We start from the raw sequence: 20,836 nt of genomic DNA, 5'->3' as shown, positions 1-20,836 counted from the left end.
GGTTATACTAATAAAAACAGCTGTGAATGTCGGCCTCTTGCTGGGAAGAATTTGTCCGGTGAGCAACCCCTGAGATAATTTCCTGTTGATGAGAGGAAAAAACAAACACACAAACAAGCTCCTGACGGTCTATATATTATTATTTCAATCAGGGCTAAATGTCCCTCAGGAAACCTTCCTCATCATAACATCGAGAGAAAGAAACATTGTGTAACGTCTTGGTCCGTACCACCGCCTAGCCCGCTGTGCTACGCCGTTTTATTTATTGCCCCTGCGCTGAGTGGGGGGACATAGCCAAGTCAAACTACTCAGCAGAACACTACATATTTTAACACTATAAATAGACTGGCTACTGTAAACCTACTCTGAGAGGAGTCACACATGCAAACATTAACACACGCTGCATAAACACTTTATCGGACACCACATTCCAAACAAATTAAAACATGCATCTAAAATCTCTTCTTTTTTTATCATGTCTGCATACATGCAAACTGACTGACGCAAACACACACTCAAGAGTCAGGAAGGGAGGATTAGAGTGGAGGTCAATACACAGTAAACAAAGTGATTGACACTTTGGCATGTATATCTGGTGTCTGCCTCACTCTGCCTGCAAGCAATTCACGATCACCCCTCTGTATCGCTCCGCCTCTGTCCGTCTCTCCCTCCTCCGTCATGCTGTGAGCCAACTAGTCATGTCTATCTCCTCCTATCTGTTTCCAATCTCCCTGGTGATGTACGGTAATACAGGAGTAGAGTTACATGGCCTATGTAACCCGGCCAGACGCATTTTATCTCAGCACCACCTGGATTAGTGTTTAACCACGCTGGAATCTCACAGCAGCAGCAGCCAAACACCACTTTTAGCACACGGCGTAGCTCACTAAAATCTGGCATATGCGAGGGGTAAGCATGTTGGGTTGTTACAGAAATGTCACTGGTTATAACCAATTGCTTGGGAACTCATAATGCACACTTAGTTGTTGTTAGTTAGTTGGGATAGGTCTGAAAATAAGAAGAGTGCAAATTTGTTTTCATTAGATTCAGTCCCCAGATGAAACTCTGAAAGAGTTCAACCTACTTTCTGCCTCCTTTAACACACCGGTGGGTAGAGGGGGCAGACACAACAACACGCGCCTCTCCTGCGTTCACCTCTGGCGTGCAGCCGATAAAGACAGCGCCTCCAAGTGTCTGATGAATAAGGCCGGTGTGATAGAGCGGCAGACACTCTTGTGTGCGTGAAGTATTGTGTCTGCTCTGCTTTGAGGGTCCATCAATCTCCAGACACACAAAGTCGTTCAACGTTTATCACATCCAAACAGGGCAGGAAATGAGACACACTGAGGTGATGAGTGTGTGGATGACATCACATCCTCCTGCACGAGGCGCCACGAAAGACATTTGAAGTGAATTTGATATTCTTTGTTTATTTGGTTCACACACACACATATATATATATATATATATATATGGGGAGGTTAGGCAACAAAACTACTTGGGTAGATTAAGTAAAAGTTTGGGTTAAAATAACAACAGAAGTAGCGTTACTTAAGTACGGAAGTGAGGTGACAGTTAAATCAACGTTGACTTCCGGTTTCTTGGTCTCCTGGGTGGAAGTCTGGTGTTTTTGGATCCACCCGTCCACCACAACCTCCTTACTCAGAGTTTGTCCCTCTTTACACTACGTCACCTGTGCGTACAAACTGCCGGAACAGAAGAGACGCTATCAACATTTCCTCTGTCTCAGTTTGTCCGCCCCTCACAGAAAACACAAACACTTCCCTCCTCTTGACCCCAGACTTCGCATTACGATCTTCAGACCACACTCACTCTCACACTCACACACACACACACACACACACACACACTCACGGAATAGAGCAGTAAACGGTGCTAAGCAGTCAAGCAGGGATATAAGACAGGTCACTGCATTATTTATGTCCCTCCACCACGTTTAGTATTGCATCCTGATAACACCTATTCAGCAACTTTTCCCCTCATGCGCATACCTCAACAGAGATGCATCCATACAGAAATGTAATAAAAACTTGCATGCACAGCACCATGCACACAGGGAGGCACACAAACTATCACACACACAGTCCCAAACAAGGAGAAAAACTCGCACAAGATTCCACTTGGAACTGCTTTGAGAAATTGAACTAGATGCTTGTTTGTTGTCCCCAAATGCAAATTGCCTGACCTTGTTTTTTTTTCGCTCTCTATCGCAGATTAATTTCCCCTCCGATTAGGGAGTCGGATCTGACTCGAAAGAGACACTTTTCAGCGTTTCGCAATCGATTTGGTAGTCTGTGAGAACTCTGCTGTTGGACCGTACCGCATTCATTTCCATCGGCCAGAGCGCATAATGAAAGCATTAGTGGTTTAGTAAGTGTTTGAGTAAGAAAGTGAGAAAGCGCGTCTCACCCAGCTAACCAGAGAGCTTGTTGGAAACGAGGCTGGTATTTGGCAGATCACCTTATTATCCACCAACACGGGCCCCAGACACTCAAGACAGCACAGTGAGCCTCACGTTCTCATTATTGTGACCTTGATGCAAACAGGTCCCTGAATTTATCAATCAATATACTCTATCTGCATCAAAGCCTGGGGGAGGGGGGAAATGCTAATTGTCCTCATTGATTTCTATGCATTTCCTACAGTTCACAAAGCATTTTCAGAAGGATGGATTCAGTTCCAGCATCAATGAAGCACTCACAAAACGCTTCAGGCATTGTTACCTTAAACGGTAGAAATAGACACATTTGTAGCTGTGTCTTTGGGGATATGAGAAACACTGAAAATAACGGGCTGAAATGTCTTCTTTGGATCAGAACCAAGGAGCTTTTAGTCATTGAAACCTGGGAAACCTCAGGAATGGACAGACAGAGAGAGAGAGAGAGAGAGAAAGAAAGGAAGAAGGAGGCCGACCAGGAGAAAAGAAAGAAAGCGAGCACAATGCCAGAACATCTGTCTCTCATCACCCGAAAAGAGAAAGTCAGCAGCTCAGAAAAGCTCACTGGACAGAAAATACAACTGTCTCCCACACACACTCACTCACACACACAGACGCACAAACAGGTGGGCTAGTGCTTTACTCCAGGTGCCCTGCGTTAAGCCACAGTGGAAAACTACAGCGAGAAAGGAGATGTGTAAAACAGAGAGAGGGATGGCAGAGGACTACAAAGGGTCTGAGAAACAAAAAGAGTGATGGGAAAATGGAGAGAAGAGAGACAAGGAGTCGTAAAAAACAAAAAAAAGAAGGATGAGTGTTTGATACAGAAAAAGAACTGATATGAGAAGAAGCTTCTCAACTCAGGAGCAAAGACATACCGGATCTACGGGGCTTTAGTGAGTAGAGAGGGAGAATATGACAGTGGACAAAGAAGGATACAAACAAAGATCAATAACAGAATAACAAGACGAAGTGAAAAGCTAACTGAAGGAGAACAGAGTGAGAAAAGGAGACAAAAAAGAACAGTGTAGTAGGAAAAGGTAGATGTAATGTTAAAGTATGACTAGAGAGGAAGAGTTGCAGGTTAGATGAATGCGTTTGGGACATGTCCTGTCATGTCCACGGCTCGATTACTGATCTAAACTACCACAGGTTTGCTGGGATAAATGTTGATCAGAATACATTGAAATGTGCGTAGACTACGCACCACTTAGGTTCACCAGCCAACAAGTCCTACAAATGAAATGTCAAAATACGACACACAGAAGCATTTTCTGATCCCCCTATTGGCAGAATGACGTCATCCGCCTGTGCCTTCCGAAACCATAACAAATCTCTGTTGTAAAAAAAATCTGTTTTACGACGTGACAATGTGACATGTGTAAGGCCTGACCTCCTCCCTGCGCAGACTTTGTTCCTCTAGAACTGCGGCACAACGTTCCCCCTTTGCTCCCCATCGCTGGTGGGCTTTTTGACTTGAACGTAAACACATGTCGTCTTGGGACACTTGCTGAAATGTTATTTTTCTTGGGAAGACAGTCTCTCATATTAAACTATAATCGCAGGAGCCTTTAAAGGCCCCACCTGCATTACAATCCGTTTTTTGATGCCCTGTAGAGCAGAAGGTCACCATCCTATCTGGTCCTTATTAACTTCAGTTGACATCTTGGTTATACAGTCCCATTCAAGTTTACCTTTAATCCTGCCGTCGAATGTGAGGTCAAGTGCTATGCTGTATGTAATTTACAACTCTTTATGTTAATGCCGCAGTTTTTAGTTAACAGGGCCTTGCTGTAAAATGGCCAGTGTGTGCTCAGCTAATCTAGTCTATAAAGTTAAATGGACACAAGAACTGGTACAGTGGGTTCCTGGCACCCAAAGAAAAGTCTTCTTCAGACTCTTATCTCATAAAATACTAAAGCCCTGTTGCATACTGTTCTTTTTTTTGACTTTCACACAGGAGACCGTTTCATGTCCCGTGTGTGAGTCAATGTTGACTTATTTCATTGTTCATTAGCAATGCCAGTTATGTAACAAACATTGTTATTTTACATAAGAAACGTACTTTTACAAACCCAAACCACAATCTTTTACTAAACCTAACCACGTTGTTTTGTTGCTGAAGTAAAACCTAAAAACTAAGTAAAGCTACATGGGAAGTTTAGATTGATGGTCACTTGGCATGTTACGGGCAGAAACTTGAAACGTGTTGTTCAGAACAAGTTTTAGTTTGAAAATGTTTAGTTTGTGAATGACACAAAAGTAAAACTTCTGACCTTTACCAATAGAATCATCATCCTAATATACTAAAGAGTAACGTATGTAGAATTTGAGTTGATGAGTGGAACCTAAATCTAGTATATTCCTTTAAACGATTGTAAAAGGAAAAGGAAAAGCAGCCTACTTAACGCCGTAAATAAGCCTTTTAAGAAGCGTATGAATGAAGTTGATCTAACAAACCGTGTGAATGGATTTCAAACAGTTGAGCTTTATTCTCTTCCAGGCGGAAGGAAAAAGGATGAGAAAACACAGATTGAAAGAGTCAGTGAGAATAGACGAGAGTAAAAAAACGCGGAAGAAAACGTAAAAAGATTTTCCCACCGTGCAAAGTGGGCGAACAGAAGGTGAGGGAGGGTTCTTAATCGGAGCGAGGGAAAACACTGACAGAGGGGAGGTGTGGAGAAAGAGACAGAGCGTCCTACTAAAGGAGAGGTGAAGTGCCATGAAAAGAGGAAAACAACGGGATGATTCAGCGTGAAGGGAGAGGGAAAGAGGAAAACAACCTGTGGCCTGGCACGGCACTGCTCTGGAGGGACTACTGAAGACACACACAGGGCTTAGCTTACACGCACAAACACTCTTTATTTGTGTGGGTGACGGTTTTAAAAGAAGTGAGGACAGGCAAATGTCCCCGTTTGAAGGATGCCCATGATCTCTCGTTCCCTCCGAGGACATTTGTTCTTCATGAGTGTAGAAAAACAAGAACACACGCTCGCTCACACACTGAGCTCCCCTTCCTCTCTAATTACTCCAGTCATTACCAATGGCCAATGAAGACACTAGAATACTAACAGTTTACTAATGACATGATAACTGTAATTAGAACATCCTGCTGGACCCACTAATTGTCCTTTCCCTCTTACAGACGAGAGAGAGACAGAGAGAGACTGTGCCGAAGGTTAATTTGCTTAATGCTTCTTCGCTTACTGCAAACCATGTTGTAGCCAGTGGACCGGCCCCTCTGTTGTTCAACCGCTATTATTCTAATGATGGGAAGGCTAATGTCTTCTTGTTTGATTCCCAAATTTCTTCTTCTTCTTTTTTTTAAGTTGAATAGCTAATTTGAATGTATTTTCTTGAGGAAATTTCCTTAAAAAGGGAAATGAAAAACCACAGCAGTCTGAACCACGAGATGAATAAGGATAAGCCTTAATCCTGAAACCTGCTGGAAAACACCTGCTACCTGCAGGATCCTTCAAATGAAATCAGTGCTGAAGAAGGTCTGCAGCCACGTGTCACCTGCCACAGCTTAGCATACTCGGTTGTCACAAACAAAAGATTTAAATCTAACCATCGCAGTTTGCTGAGGTTATAATTTGAGCTATTATTGAATATATTTCATGACCTCTTTGTGAACAAAACTGTCTGCTTTGTTGTATGGTTTCGATAAAATGTTCCAAACGTATCAGGCGAGAGGAAGCTGAAGAGGAATCTGATATACATCTATATGACTAATAATCTTTTCAACTATTATGTAATTCCATCTTCAATATAATCATTTAGAAAATAGCCTTTTGCCTAAACTATAATCAGAGTATGTATTAATAATATGCTTTACCTTGGCCAGAACCCCCCCCCCCCCCCCCCCCGTGCTCGACAGAGGGGAGGAATAAATCTGGGCTGGTTTACTGCAGGTGGCTCCACTCAACTACTTCTTCACACTCTGCTGCTTTTCTCTTATTTCACTAATGCCCTCTCATGCTCTCTCCCTTTCCCTCTCTCTTTGGCTCTTCCAAATGCTCATGACTCCTCGCTCTCTCTCCATTTTTCTTCTACTTTTTCTTCTTTTTATTGCTCCATTGTTTCAACGTGCTTTACTGGGTTGGAAGTTCGCAAGCCATATTGGGAAAGCGTTTCCTGGCCTTCTGTGTCAGCGAATTCTTGAACAAATCTGATAATACGGCAGAGATTTAGAACAAACAATCGTAGGAAATTATGAGAAAATATGGGAAATACAGACACAAAGATGTATGGATGAGCTGATTTCAGTATTGCTTCTTTTTATCGTCAGCTGCAAAATAAATGTTTCTCCTAATATCGTTCGTTCACTCACTCATTTTTACCTGCCATAATCAAGTGATATATTTTTAGCCTTTCTGAAGTACACTTGCCAATCTTTACATGCACTGAGTAATTACCCATGGAAACACACAATTACAGTGAAAGGAACAAGTTCAAATTAATGAAAAAAATATATCTCTAATAGTTCAGGCTAATAACTAATGTTTTCTAAGACAAAGTAATTACACAGAACGACTGTGTCACAGGCAGTGAGTCAATCCATTATGTAGTGAGCTAAAACAGGGTACAACCCCACTGTGTGAACAAATGACATGGATGGTTTGTTTTATTGATGGCCAATTGAAGCTTACAAAGCATTATGACCTCCACCAATGTAACATTTAATTATTACAAGCCGGCCCCACGGTGCAACACGGCACCGGTTTGGTTGTGTTAGATGTGGGGCGATAGCTCCAGGCAAGAAAATAACTAATGCATTAGGAAACCTGGTCTCAGTCAGGATACACGGTGGTGAACATCAACCTATTGAGTAGCAAAAGTCTATTCTATAAAGTAAATTTTGCAGTTCAATGACCCGACTATTAAAGCAGCCCTGTGTCCGTTCTGGCTCGTACTGACTTTCTCCCCCAAAAAACCGGACAAGTCATTTCTTCCCCTCTGTTTCACACTCAAAGACTAAAAACAGTCTTATAAACCAGTCCTCAGTGTACCTGTGGGCAAGTCACCCCACTGCTAGCTTCTCACACTGTGCATCGCAGTGAGCCTGTTTCATCATCCAGCACATCTCAGCAGAGACACTATAGAGGCAGACAGCTGGTCTTGAGTGGCCAATTATGTCCGTTTATCTCCCTTGCAGGCACAGCTGTGATCAAACGGAATGAAGAAACAGGATCAAACTGCGAGGCTAGAAAAAACCATTCTTCCGTTTCGTTCCCTCTGCCTGTTTCTGTCTCTGCTACTTCCTTCCCCTTTACTTCCATCCCTCCCTACTGCCCCTCCCTCTCTCTCTCTCTCTCTCTACCTCTCTCTCTCCCTCTCTCTCCCTCCATCTATATATATACACACTTCTTAGTCTCACTATGCTTTCCTTGCTCATATCTCCGGAGACAGCGGAGCAGAGGCATCTGTAAAAGTTTACTGCTGAGGAAGCTTCATCCTGCACAGCCTACTGCTGAGCATTTGTGTGCTCCAGTGGCTCGCTGGGAGAACTCAAAAGGGAGCTTGATCGAGTCCCCAGAAAAAATATCAAAGTCCTCAAAATAGCTAGTTTGCCAGTGACTTTCAAAACAACACATATAAGAGTTTCATAGGGGTAAAGTTACATGGTTATCTTTAGGAAACTGGTCAGAGTCATAGTTAAAAGCAGAACTACTTGGTTACAGGAAAATATTTTGGTCATGGTTAAAAAAAGCAATGATGACTGATGGTGGTATGGAGGTGGAAGAGAAACCTGTTTCTGGTGTTAAACTCTGAACACAACTTCCCTTTGGATTTGTGCTGTTCAATAGAACCTCACTCATACTTGCTACTTTGACAGGAAATGTACACGATTTTACAGTGTCAGCAGTTATCAATTATATGTGAAGATCTAAACATTTAGAGTGGCACGGCGCATATCTTCTTATCAGAGATGAAGTGTGAAGTAAAGAATGCCTCCACTGTACTCTGTTTTTCTCAAAAACAACATTTGGCAGACAGGCCACTCAATCCAAGTCATGAGATCTGCAAAAAGCCCCGGCTAGCCTCTTGAATAAGCCCTAAATCAATAAAACCTAGAGTGCAACTAACTTCTCCACAGCTGCCCTATCTTAATCCCCTCTTTTGTAAATTGTGTACACACACAAAATTATCTCAAAGCAGGAAGCTGGGCTTGAGGAGAGATTATAAAAAAATGATTTGAACCAAGTTATCAGTCTTTTTGTTGTTGTTGCATAGACCGCTATGAGAAAACATTAGAGACTAAATAGATGTGTTGCTTCTAAATCCATGAAAGGACGGAGAGTCACACCACAACATATTATACGTACTGTCTTTTCTTAAAGGTCGATTGGTTTATAATAGTTCTGGTTCCCTGCACACCTGTGGTCGGTTAACAGCAAACCTAAGTATCGCTGCCCTGACAAGGAGTCGCCACGGTTAGGTTTGTTTTTAATGAAAACCACTGAAAGACTTCTCTCTTCTGTGCAGCAGAGAAGATCGGTGCATAAAGGCAGTTTTCTAGTGTTCGCCCCGTGCGTACAGATTGTTCTTAAACGCACAAATCCCATTCAAAGACCAACGTTAAATGCATTAGACCAGCGCAATGAGCGCACGCCTTTTGCCTTGCCAGAATGCAGCTTCGAGCCCCATCGCGCACACGGACTTGGGAAGTGCCTAGACCTCCGCAGCCTCGGACCTCCGCGCGTCCGCTGCGCCGGTGACAGGAGCCCGGTCAGATTCACTTCTTCGCACAACCGACAGTGAGATTCAAAAGGGTTGCCCTGTTGCATGAAGCCTGCCTGCCTCGAGGGAAATATCTTTCAAGGAACGCAATAAGACTACATCACAGTGAGATAAAAACAAGCGCGATAAAGACCCACTTAGCTCTACCGAGCAGCTACAGACCACTGGCACTGACGTTAGTCCCGATATGAACAGTATAGGAACACTCGTGATTTTTCATCATTGAACAGCTGTCCTTTAGTCGTTGATTAAACTGAAGTTAAAATCAACAACATGTGTTTAAGATATTTTTCAAGACGACACAAGCCAAGACAACATCCCAGCATCCCTCACTTATCAATAAACTTGTTTTTATGACGGAGTGAAACCATCAGTGGAGTGGGACGATGCAAACGAAGTCGTTTTTTTGGAAAGTTGTCCACGTTAGAAACGGGCGACACCGAGCATCAACCATTGCGCACATGTCAGTAAATTAATTAAGGTTTTTTTTTTGGATAAAAAATGTAATTAATTATATGTTGTTTACTTTTACCTCTTTACCTCTGGTGCCGACCGAGCGAGATGGCTCAATGCTGGAGAGTTAGAATAAGACAGGATATCTCCCTCTTCAGTGTCTCTCGGCACGATGATTATCAGCGCATTATTTGAACGGAAGTGAAGGCTGAGCTCGCACCCGTATTAAAAAAAACGCGATTTTGTGTAAATTTGTACGTTCATTACGCATTCTGGTTTGACGGGGAAACACCACAATTGTCCTAAACGAAACATATCGAATGTGTTTCATGGACTCCATGCTTGTGATGTGGATTGGGAAAAAAGTTATCTTAAAAAAAGCGGGTTAACTTCAATTTAACACCTACGTGTGACTGTGTGATCTGAGCGGGTAGCAAAAGTGTCAAACTCACCTCCTTCCTCTGCTCTGACCGCTGAAGGCAAGACAGCAACCAGTAAAGATCCACAAAGCCATATGAATAAATCCATCTTTTCCCCTCGGATATGGAGAAAGGACACCTCTTCTCCTCCTCTGTGGTTTTTGTCTGTATATCGGAGACAACGCTGCAGTCCAGAGTCCTCTTTTCCTCTCCTCTTCCACAGTTCTTTATTTCTTAGAAGCGCAAGACAAGTAGTGCCCAAAATACACCACAAACCCCAGGTTGCGTTCACTGGGCTCTCCAAGAATATCGTCCTGGTTAAACACTACTGTTTGTAATTGAATTGTCAACGTGTGCTTCTTCTTAAAAAAATGTTTAACTTATTTGCGCAAATTGAGCTGATACAAGCGTAATATCTACTGTAAACACATCTTCAAAGCCTCAAAATCCATCGCCGTGCGCGCAGTCGGCAGCACAGTGTCCCCTGTCAGTCACAACGCGCGTGGGAATAAAAACCTCGCGGAAAGACAAAATCATTAATTACAAACAAAGTAGAAATCACTGGTTGAAACCACCAGGAACCATGAGAAGCATTTGCCGGTGACTTTTAGGTTTGACAAAAAAAACTGAAAAAAGTAAAATGTGTTTCAGCGTGATTCCTCCGAAAATCATATCCGAAAATCTTTCGCTCTGGTTCTCTCTCCCAACTGAGCATTTACTTGGTAAAAGCACACGTGATTAGGAAAGTAAAAAATATTTTCCCATCGATTATCCTCCTAATAAACTGTTTCGATAGCAGTCCGTTCTTGCGCAAAAGATAACACAAGATCTCTTGGAGAAGGCAGCTCCGGCGTGCGTGCGTAAAACTGCTCAGGAGAAAATAAACGTGCAGCCTCTCCGCTCTCCTCCTGCAAACTGTGCGTTTCTTCGCTGACACACGCTCTCCACTGCCCGCTCCGCTCCTCTCTCTCTCTCTCTCTCTCTCTCTCTCTCTCTCTCTCTCTCTGTCTCTCTCTCTCTCTCTCTCTCTCTCTCTCTCTCTCTTGCTCTCTCTCTCTCCCCTTGACGTTCGGTATATGTCTCTCTCTCTCTCTCTTTCTCTCTCTCTCTCTCGTTCCCTCGCCCGGCAGCTCCGGCAGTGCGCTCCTTCCCCTACGATCTCCGCCGGGTTTGTGGCAGTGAGCAAGACTGCTCACTCAGTCCCCTGTCTCGGCGTGCGTGCACGCCATGCGCGCGAGCTTGTATCGGATTACAGTAGACACCTCGGCCCGCCTCCATATGGCCCCTCACTGATTAAAGAGCAGTTTCATCTCCCTCCCACTCCTCTCCCTCTCTCTCGCTCTCTTTCTTTGCCTCACCCTCTCTTACCTTCATATCTCTCACACTCTCTCCCTCTAATTCATTACCATTATTACAGTACATGTCTCCCACTTTTTCTCCCATTTCCCTCCACTGTCCTGTCCTCTAGATACTCTCTCCATGCCTCTTATTTATTCCTCTACCTTTCTCTCTGACTCTGATATTAAAGTGAGAATAGAGGGAGGTGGAAAGAAGAAAAGCAGAAAACAGGGAAAGGAGAGACCTCAGCACAGCTTTATGAGCTTTGTAGTAGTGCTGAGCTTTAAATGGATCCTGGTGCTGGTTTACAGCATCACAGTGGAAACACAGACCAAGTGCAAACTGATAAACTAATCAACATGGAAAGGAATCGGATGAGTAACTTAGTTATCGATCACCCAAATTACTTTACTAATAATCTTTGATTTACTATGAAAATTAAGAACAGAATGTTCTCTTTTGTACAAAACTCAGTTACTCATCATGAACAGAAGCCATTGGGTAATAATGGCTGAGCACTTGGTTGCAAAAATGCACACACACCTTTGCGTGCACACACACACACACACACACACTTGTCTGCAGGACAGAGAAAAAAGCTGTTTACCAAGGGCACATGGGTCACTGGTGAATGGAATCTAAATAAGGGGAGAAAGACAGACAGCAACACAATGCTGACACACACTCAGAGAATACTTTTTGTTTAAATCTGTGCTTTATTTCCCGCCGTCATTCTCAGTAGGATACAGAAATATAGGGAAGAGGTCTGTGGGAGGTGAGTTTTAGGGCCTGTAGCGACACCAAAGGCTGTGGTCTGAAAAACTAACCAAACCTTGGCTCTCGCTTTGCCTTCCCAGGACACACCCTGCAAACATTCACACACAGATGCACACACATGTAGGCCATAATGATACAGCTGAAGTTACCAGTGACCGCTCAGCAAAAATCACGTTGCGCACCGAGTTATCTCGTGGGAAGAAAAACCCTTTCAAAACTCGTTTTCTTTCATGACGAGAAAATCACACGATGCTTTTTTTGTTTTGTTTTTTTTCATCATGTGACAATTATTTATAGCCCCTTGAACTTCTCTGACACAAGCTTTTCTGAGAACAAGCGGTCTTATGTCACTGATCACAGTCCTGACCGATCGGCTACATTCTCATTTCCTGACCAGTTTTACTTTTACTGTAACAGGCCAATTACCAGTAGGCAGGTGAATCACTGGTCTCACTCAGGTCAGTGACATGTGACACACACACACACGCAGGCACAGATACATACCTTCAAACTGTCACTCAGATGTTAACATCTCTGGAGGTCTGAAGGTATTAAGTTCTTTTTCCATGACAGGTCTGAGTGTGTGTGTGTGTGTGTGTATGAAAGAGAGTCACCCTACTTATTCCTTGGGTCTCTTTAGTCATTCGACCTCTGAAACCTGTCTCTCTCACCCTTCTTGCTCAACTCTTCCTGTGTCTTTCCACTGAAAGTAAACCCACCCAGGCCAACTGGAACGTGTCAAGTGATGAGAGCACAGAGCAATATCATGCTAACAGCTTCCACTTGAGCTCTTGGAAATGTCTTCTTTTTTTTTACCAATGGCGAACAGGTAGACGCACCGTTATGTGTGTAACCCGAGATGTTAAACCAGCAAATTGCTGTTGGTACAGTTTTTTATTTATTTTGAAATCATTAAATGTTGAAAAAATGTTTTTATACAATGGTATTTAAGGATTTTCAGTGCTTCATTTGAAGTGAAATAATGAAAATAGTTTATTTAAGATTGTAGGTTTGGTCTCACAGAGGAAGAGAGCACGCTGAATGCAAAAATAAAACAATCTTAAATCTCAGTATCCAGAAGTCAGCAGGCAGACTTTGGACAGGGAGAGTCTGCAACAACTTCTGTGAATCATTCTGAATTCACACCAACCCACCACACGGACACAAGCCTTCTGGCCCTTCCCTTCACGCATTCTTCTGTAGAACTTGCAACAGTATGTTGCGAAACTAGGATATGCCAATCCATGACACCTTTTTCTGCTCGCCAGGCAGTGGACTGGGTTTTCCCAGAAGTCACCACTGACATCACTGAGATTCCATTTTAGGGAGATTGGGCAGAAAAGCTGCTTGTGGTCACAATAGTCTTTCTACCCCATGAAAACTAGCTAACAAAATAATCTTACATCATAGCAGGTTATGGTGAATTTGTATGTTTATGTGATGCCACGCTTGTCAAATATCTTGACTTGGCAATAACCATTTCCTAATCTGTAGGCAACAGGACAAGATTTTGACAAGAGTTCTGCTTTCTGTTTGTAGTAGTTGCATTATTGTATAATATAGTATAGTAGTATTGACCAGTCACGTTTGAGCTGGTTGGTTGAATGCAGGTAAACGGTCCATCTGATCGTCTGATAATTATCTACCTTTTTATTAGCTTAGAATCAGCTTGTAAACTGGCTACAACTCCAACTCCAGCCGTGCGTCTACAGTTGCTAATCAGACTGCAAACAACTTGCACAGGAGAGGAGGTCTTGATCGCTGGAGCAACAGAGATATTGGCCGTTGCCTCCAGAGGCTCGACCGTGGTCAGACTGACAGCCGATGGATTCCTAGATTGAGCCTCACCTGACACTACTGGGTTTCTAGTCATTGAATGGAGAAAAGCTAAACACGAATGCATTCATATGAAAAGATGTTTGAGTGTGCCTGTGTGTGTGTGTTGCAACAGAGCTGTGAAACCAGTAGAGGGTAAGGTGATCCTTGCTCTGCGTCAGGGGAAGAACTTGTCCGCTGGCCTGTCGTCAAGCACTACTGGCCCTGTCCACACCTCGCCAACAAACTGCATCCTCTATCCCTCTCTCCTGTTCAGTAGATTTGATGAATGATTTCATGCACTCATTTCTTTCATTTCGTCGCTTTCTAAATTTGTTTGATTTGTTTTGTTATTTTTCAGCACTGTTCCTGTTGCGTTTCTGTCATTTTTGCCACCTGTTCAAGTGTACATTTTCCTTCCTTTTTCACTCTTCATTTCATACCACATTTTCTATTTTCTTCCTTTTACCCATTTATTTGTCCATTTCATTTCATTTCCTGTCGTCTCTTCTCTCCACACGTTGCCATTCTCCACTCCCTTTTCACCCCTTTCTGTCCCTCCAGGGGCCAACTGGGTTTCACTTTCAGGAGTTTAGCAACGCAGACCAACTGCCTTGAGACCTGAGAGCCCCCCACGCATGAGGCCGTGCAAAAAAAAAAAAAGCAATATCAGTGTTTTTGTAAAATGTCCCTGAAAGCAAATCTCCTCTAAAAGCCCCTGAAAATAAGGTCAGCCCTGGCCACTGTAAAACAAACCACAAACCAATAAAAAAGCTTCTATTTGACCCAATTCCAAAACAACACTTAAAAACTACTGCAGTGACTGAAAACATTGACTTCAAATTCAAGGTCTACTCATATTGAAAGTAACCACAAATCAAATCTTGAGGAATAGAAACGGTGCCATTTAGAACGTGAGGAGTCTCTGCAGGAAGTCACTGGTCTCTTTCACCTTGTTCACCACAACATTTGCTTTTAGCAGGATTCCTGTAATTATAACGTAAGCAATATGACACGACGGCTCAAAATGACAGACAACCTGAATATGAAATGTGACATTACAACCCCCTCCGCTGTACTTTTTGTTTTGATGTTAACAAAGTGTAGATGTGTGTGTGTGTGTGTGTCTGCATGTGCACGCATTACTTCATCAGTTCAGCCTGCAATGAGGCTCAAAAACGTAAGTACATCCAAAGCAATCACCAAAATGTTACCGGCCCACCGAGATTCCTCCCGATCCTCCCGATCACCACTTCTCCCTCCATCGATCTTCGAGGTTAATGGCACATGGAGAACGTGGGGATCTCAGAGGAACGAGCAGCTCTGCATCCATCAACCTCTCCTCACTTCCGTGAATAAATGTTTGTGTCTGTGTCTCCATGTCGGACAGTTAAAAAAGATGTCTGTCTGAGCGCATAGTTGGAAGCTCTCTTTGGTGTACTTTACCTGTGTACGGGTGTGCGATGTGTCAACCCGTTGGCGCCTCCAGGCTCCAGGGATGCAGCAGTAGCTGCATTCTGTCCAGTTTTTTCAACACTGTCCAATTTCCTGTTCAAGATCTCTCCCAGCTCCCCAATCCCGTTTCCTTTTCTCTTCAAGTGTCATCAATTTTGAGCAAAGGCAGACTCGGAAAAATCTAATCATTGGAAAAACAATATTCTACGTAACAGCATGCCCCTTTATACATATACAAAATAAACAATTATATGTTTCACTCTTCGCCTGCCCCCCACAGCTAGCCAAGCGTCTCAAAAACAGACACATTCGCACACAGAGAGTCAATATTTATGTGTGTGCATACATCACCCGTGGACTGACCACATTTATCTGGAGCGCGGCAGATATTTCATCTCCGGTGGAAATGCTCAGTAATGCAAACAGACACACAACACACACACACACACACACACACACACACACACGCTCCCTGTGGCCTCATCAATAAGCCATATTACTGAGCAGGTCTTACGGGAAGCGAGCCACAGTAAATTAGTGTGTCAACAGTTAACATGGGCTGCACTGACATACTCATTTACTGCAGGAGCAGAGCTGAGACATGCTTCTGACACACACACACACACACACACACACACACACACACACCTACACACACACACACACACACACAGCAGAGTACAGATATAGACACACACATCTGAGAAGATTGACACATACGCAGAGACGCACACTTGCACAGCCACAGAGATGAACGTGTGAAGAGAGTCACACACACACACACGGAACAAATGACACACATGTTCACACATTCTGTGCATTACCCTGCTGTGTGTACATTTGTGCGTTTTGCGTCCATCGTGGGATATCCATGTGCATGTGTGCGTTTCTGTGTGGGTGCACGACTAAGTAGTGATAATCACAGTACAGCCTGTGGAGACTGCAGGGAGTCCACTCAGCTATTAGCAAGGACACAGAGGTGCTAGAGAGAGACAAATATATACACAGCCACACACACACACACACACACACACACAAACAAGGCACACTGATACATAGACACATACAAACAAGCAGTGTCCAGGGATCGCAGTGGGCTGTCAGAGCTGAGCAGAGTCGGTGAAAAATGTCTGCTCCTTCTAATAACTTTATTGTCGAGCTTTCTCTCCTATCTCTCCGTATCTTCTGCACGTCCCTTTTCCCTTTTTGTTCCCTCGATCATAGAACTATCTTTTACCCTCTCTTTTACAAGTTTTCTGCTTTCGTCCTGCGTTTTCTCTCAGCCTCTTTCATCCTGTACCATTGTCTTGTCTCCCCTCTGTCTGACTTTCTCATTTATTGCTCTCTCTTACTTTTTTTCCCCTTGCCCCCCCCCCCCCCCCCCCCCCGCCTGTTTTCTCTCTCTCTCTCTCTGTCTCTCTCTTATTCTCTCTCTCTCTCTGTGTGTGGTTGTAGATAAGGATGTCCTCTCTGGATGTTTGACTCCACTGGTAGTGCAGCAGCAGCAGCAGCAGTTAGCAGCTTAGTGTTCCTCAGAGGAGAAATGACAGGCACTGCAAAGATGTCAAACTGACTTTGTAACTACTCATCAGCGTCTTCTAATTGAAATGTTACTGATCTTCCGGAGCAGGTATCAATATCAAAGTCTTATTCAAATGGGCTGCAATTAAACGTGGGCTCATAACTTAAGTGTTTATTATCTTTACATAAGACTAGATGTTCCATTTAATGTACATTATCACAGCTGTTGATTAAAACTAAATTGCTGTCAGTTTACTGATGATTATAAGTTTATGAGATGAATGGTCATTGTGCTTTGTTGTGAGTTTGTCACTTACCTTTGTAAGTGAAGCATACCTCCTAGGCATCTTTAAACAACACTAATGCAGGAGGGCTATTTTCACGAGCTATCTTCAAGTCTTTTTTAAGATCATAAATAAAGACACTAGGTTGGAGAGCAGTAGTAGCGTTTTTCCATAATAGGCTGTTCAGTTCTCAAGCATGATGTCAGCACCAATATGCATTACAAAATAGAAGACAAAAAGATCAAATGCAAATGATATAGTACAGTACCAAAGCTAGATTATCCCAATTCATTTGTGCAGCAGTCTCTCACAGTGAAAACCTCAAGATTGCCACTTGTTCATTGAGAACCAAAGGCTACAACCGCTGGCCTCATCTATGCAAAATGTATTATGTGAGCGGCATTTAAAGGCTGCAACTACAGCCTAAAAATGTGAAATCTGTTTAAAGCCTCACAATTTGAGTTGCAAAGTTTAAGAACAACGGTAACATACCTGTCACATGCCTTAATACCAGCCACAAACCAGGAAGTGGTAGGACCCCAGACATCAAGAGCTGCCCCTGACTATGCCTGTGTTTATATGTTGTTATGTTACGTTGTTATGTTATAATCAGTTATTTTTTACACCTGCCCATACACACCACTATCTGGTGACGACATAAGAGTTTGTTGCTTGTATGTCTTGTTACAAATTAATATAATTGTTATACTGAACGTTTTTCCATGCAAAGCTGTCGCACGGTGTTTTTACGCTTCACTAGACAAGAGATCATATTCAGTTTGTGTGGCCACTACGTCAGGTCTTTTCCTATTGAATTTTTGATGATGAAGATGAAGTTTAAATATAATATTAAAGTTTATATCTACTAACAATCTGTTCAAACTGCCAGCAAGCAGAGAAAAGCTTTTTCCAATGTTCAAAGGGGCTAAATAATTTGTCAGTAACGTACTGTCATTAGCGGTGGGCCAGGTGTGCAGAGGTGGGACACTAGACAGAGCTTTCAATGTGAACCACTGAGCCGCAGCAATCACCTCAGTGTTGCCTGCAGTGAGAGGCATTGTGCTTTCAAAGGGGAGGTGGGATAAAGTTCTGAACAACAACTGAGGCAGATAAGTGCAGATACCAGGAGTCTGTTTTCAGCACCACTTAATGTTGAACTGATACAGCTGTCTTTTAAACACTGGGACATGCAGCTACATGTGGGGCACCTGTACATGTAAGCCTTTATTTTCTGAAGCCTGAACATCGATCTCTTGTTCTTTCTTCTACCCCATGCAGCTTTTTGTACGACGCCTTGTCCGATCTTGTTGTATTTGACCACCTTAATTGAACACAGGTTGCTTTAAGAGGTGCGAAAAGCAAACAGGGCAAAAACCTTTCATGAACTGTGTACAGCTTTAATTATCTAAAGATGCTATAGATGCCTCTCAATAGCTCTCAACATCGCTACAGCTGAGCCGGCGGCTTGCAGCTAAACGGTGCTAACAGCACTTACGGTGAAAACTACAACGAAAGTGCTGACAGTGTTTACCTCGGTTGAAACAGCGTTATCAGCTGTAACCGCCGTATGAGAGCAGAGCAGAGCGGCGGTCAGCGATGTCCACAAAGCAAGGAGAAGCTGGGATTACAACACTCACAGAGGGAGAGGGACTTCATTCTCTGCTAAGGTAAACAATATAACATTACATCTTTAAATAGGAAATTGTTTGTCGCTATATTAATGCCCTGAATATCAAAAAATAGCAGCTTTAAGGTTTTTATGATTCAAGCAGTACAACACTCTTTATGCAAATTAGAAACACACTAAGTGTGATTACGGGAATGTGTTTTCCCTGTTCCCTCTTGAATTGACATTTTACAGTTACGTGGTTTCGGCGTGAGAGCCGAGGCACAGTGTTTAGCACCATCAGTCACTGTCTGACAAGACAAGACAGCTTAATTAAAGTAAAGAGAAAGGGGGGAGAGGAGAGAAACCCCCCTTCACACCCATCCGCCTCTCTTCCCCTTTCACCCCCCTCTATTGTTTTCTTCACTCTTTTATTATTCTAACTTCAGATCAGTTCATTAGTCACACCATTATTCTCTATTTAAGGCACCGGCAAAAGAATTTCAGTAATTGGAACTAACTGTACTTTAGTGTATGGGAAGCACACACACACACACACACACACACACACACACACACACACACACACACACACACACACACACACACACACATACATAGTTTTCACGAGCCACTACCTTCCAATAGCAGACAGTACAGTCATGTATGGTGGTATTGTTAAAGAGAAACAAAAGGCAGACCTGTTTACGGTCAAGTCACTCAACTGAAACACTGGGAGTACAGTGAAGGACGGGTCACTGGTCACTAGTATGTAGTACACACACATGCACGCACACGTGCACGCACACATGCTTTCAATGGCGCTCACATCCTTCACTGTTAATAATGACATTATCAATAACAACAGCCTGAGGGAGATGGCTGTGTTTTGAGGAGCGGATCCCTCGGGCTGTGGAAAGCACAATAACAGTGCTTTTCTTTGCGGGGGGAATCCCTTGTTGTCTTAGATGACACAAACTGATAGGATTATCAGTAACGGCTTAATCACACACAGAGCACCAGCACTCACACAAATGCGGAGACAGAGTGGTCCCTGATCATTGATAAGATGGGTCAAGAAACCTAACACTGATAAAATGGCCTCTAACCCCTCAGAGGGCTGATAACACAGACTGCGTTGGTGTGCATGCGTGTCTCTGTGTGTGTGTGTGTGTGTGTGTGTGTGTCATGTTACAGCATAAAGCTTATCCCTCTGTTTTTCTTCGCTTCACTTTTTTATGTCCTCTAATCATATCCTCCACATCCCCCTGTCTAACTCTCCCTCCTCACACTTTCTTACAGGAGCTATATCACTTCTTTCTCCCCACTATTTTCTCTGTCTACGTTCTTACTCTTTTCTTCCTTCCTCCACTCATTCCTTCCTTATTCTCGACATTCATTCATTTGTATTTAAATGGAAGAGAGTAACAGCCTGTGTCCCACTTCCTCGATACCTCTGTATGCTAATATTGACTTGAAGTGATCTGGCTGTTGTCTTAGCTTGTAATTAAGGGAAACAATACTCAATTGCATACAAGCAAACACACACACACACACACACACAAAGAAAGAATGAGGTTTACTGCACAGTAGGGTTTCAATAAAGGAATTTAATTCAAAACAGTTTTAAGCTTGTTTTATTTACCGGGGGAATATTAGGTGCAAAACTCATGTTCACAACACAATCCATGTGCATGACAGAGAGCGAGGAGGGAAATACTCAGCTACACACACACACACACACACACACACACACACACACACACGCTGAGGACTCACATTGAGCCTGCACTGTTCCCACAGCTCATTTCCAAGCTTTCCTAAAGCTCATATACAGTGCGGGTGACATTTCCGTCTCCTATAGCGGACTGAATTGGAAAATATTTTGACCTTCATGCAACCATACTTACAGGATTGGAAGGACTGTCGGCAGGAGGAGTGAGACGGGATGGAAGGTTGTCAGAAG

General features: G+C 43.2%; 1 protein-coding gene across 1 annotated transcript in view; it reads right to left on the bottom strand.

The window, feature by feature from the left end:
- Positions 1–10,268, bottom strand: part of LOC306704206 (neuropilin-2-like) — a gene marked incomplete at its 3' end in the record, with an annotated part of 89,597 nt that extends 79,329 nt beyond the window's left edge. Inside the window, exon 1 of the mRNA XM_079170457.1 lies at positions 10,108–10,268. Within this exon, the coding sequence (XP_079026583.1) occupies positions 10,108–10,183 (76 nt within the window). The 5' untranslated portion in view covers positions 10,184–10,268. The remainder of the gene's footprint in view (positions 1–10,107) is intronic.
- Positions 10,269–20,836: the final 10,568 nt, after the last annotated feature.

Source organism: Pholis gunnellus, assembly GCF_910591455.1.
Source record: "Pholis gunnellus genome assembly, chromosome: 12".
NCBI lineage: Eukaryota > Metazoa > Chordata > Actinopteri > Perciformes > Pholidae > Pholis > Pholis gunnellus.
This window is presented reverse-complemented; position numbering and strand designations above follow the sequence as displayed.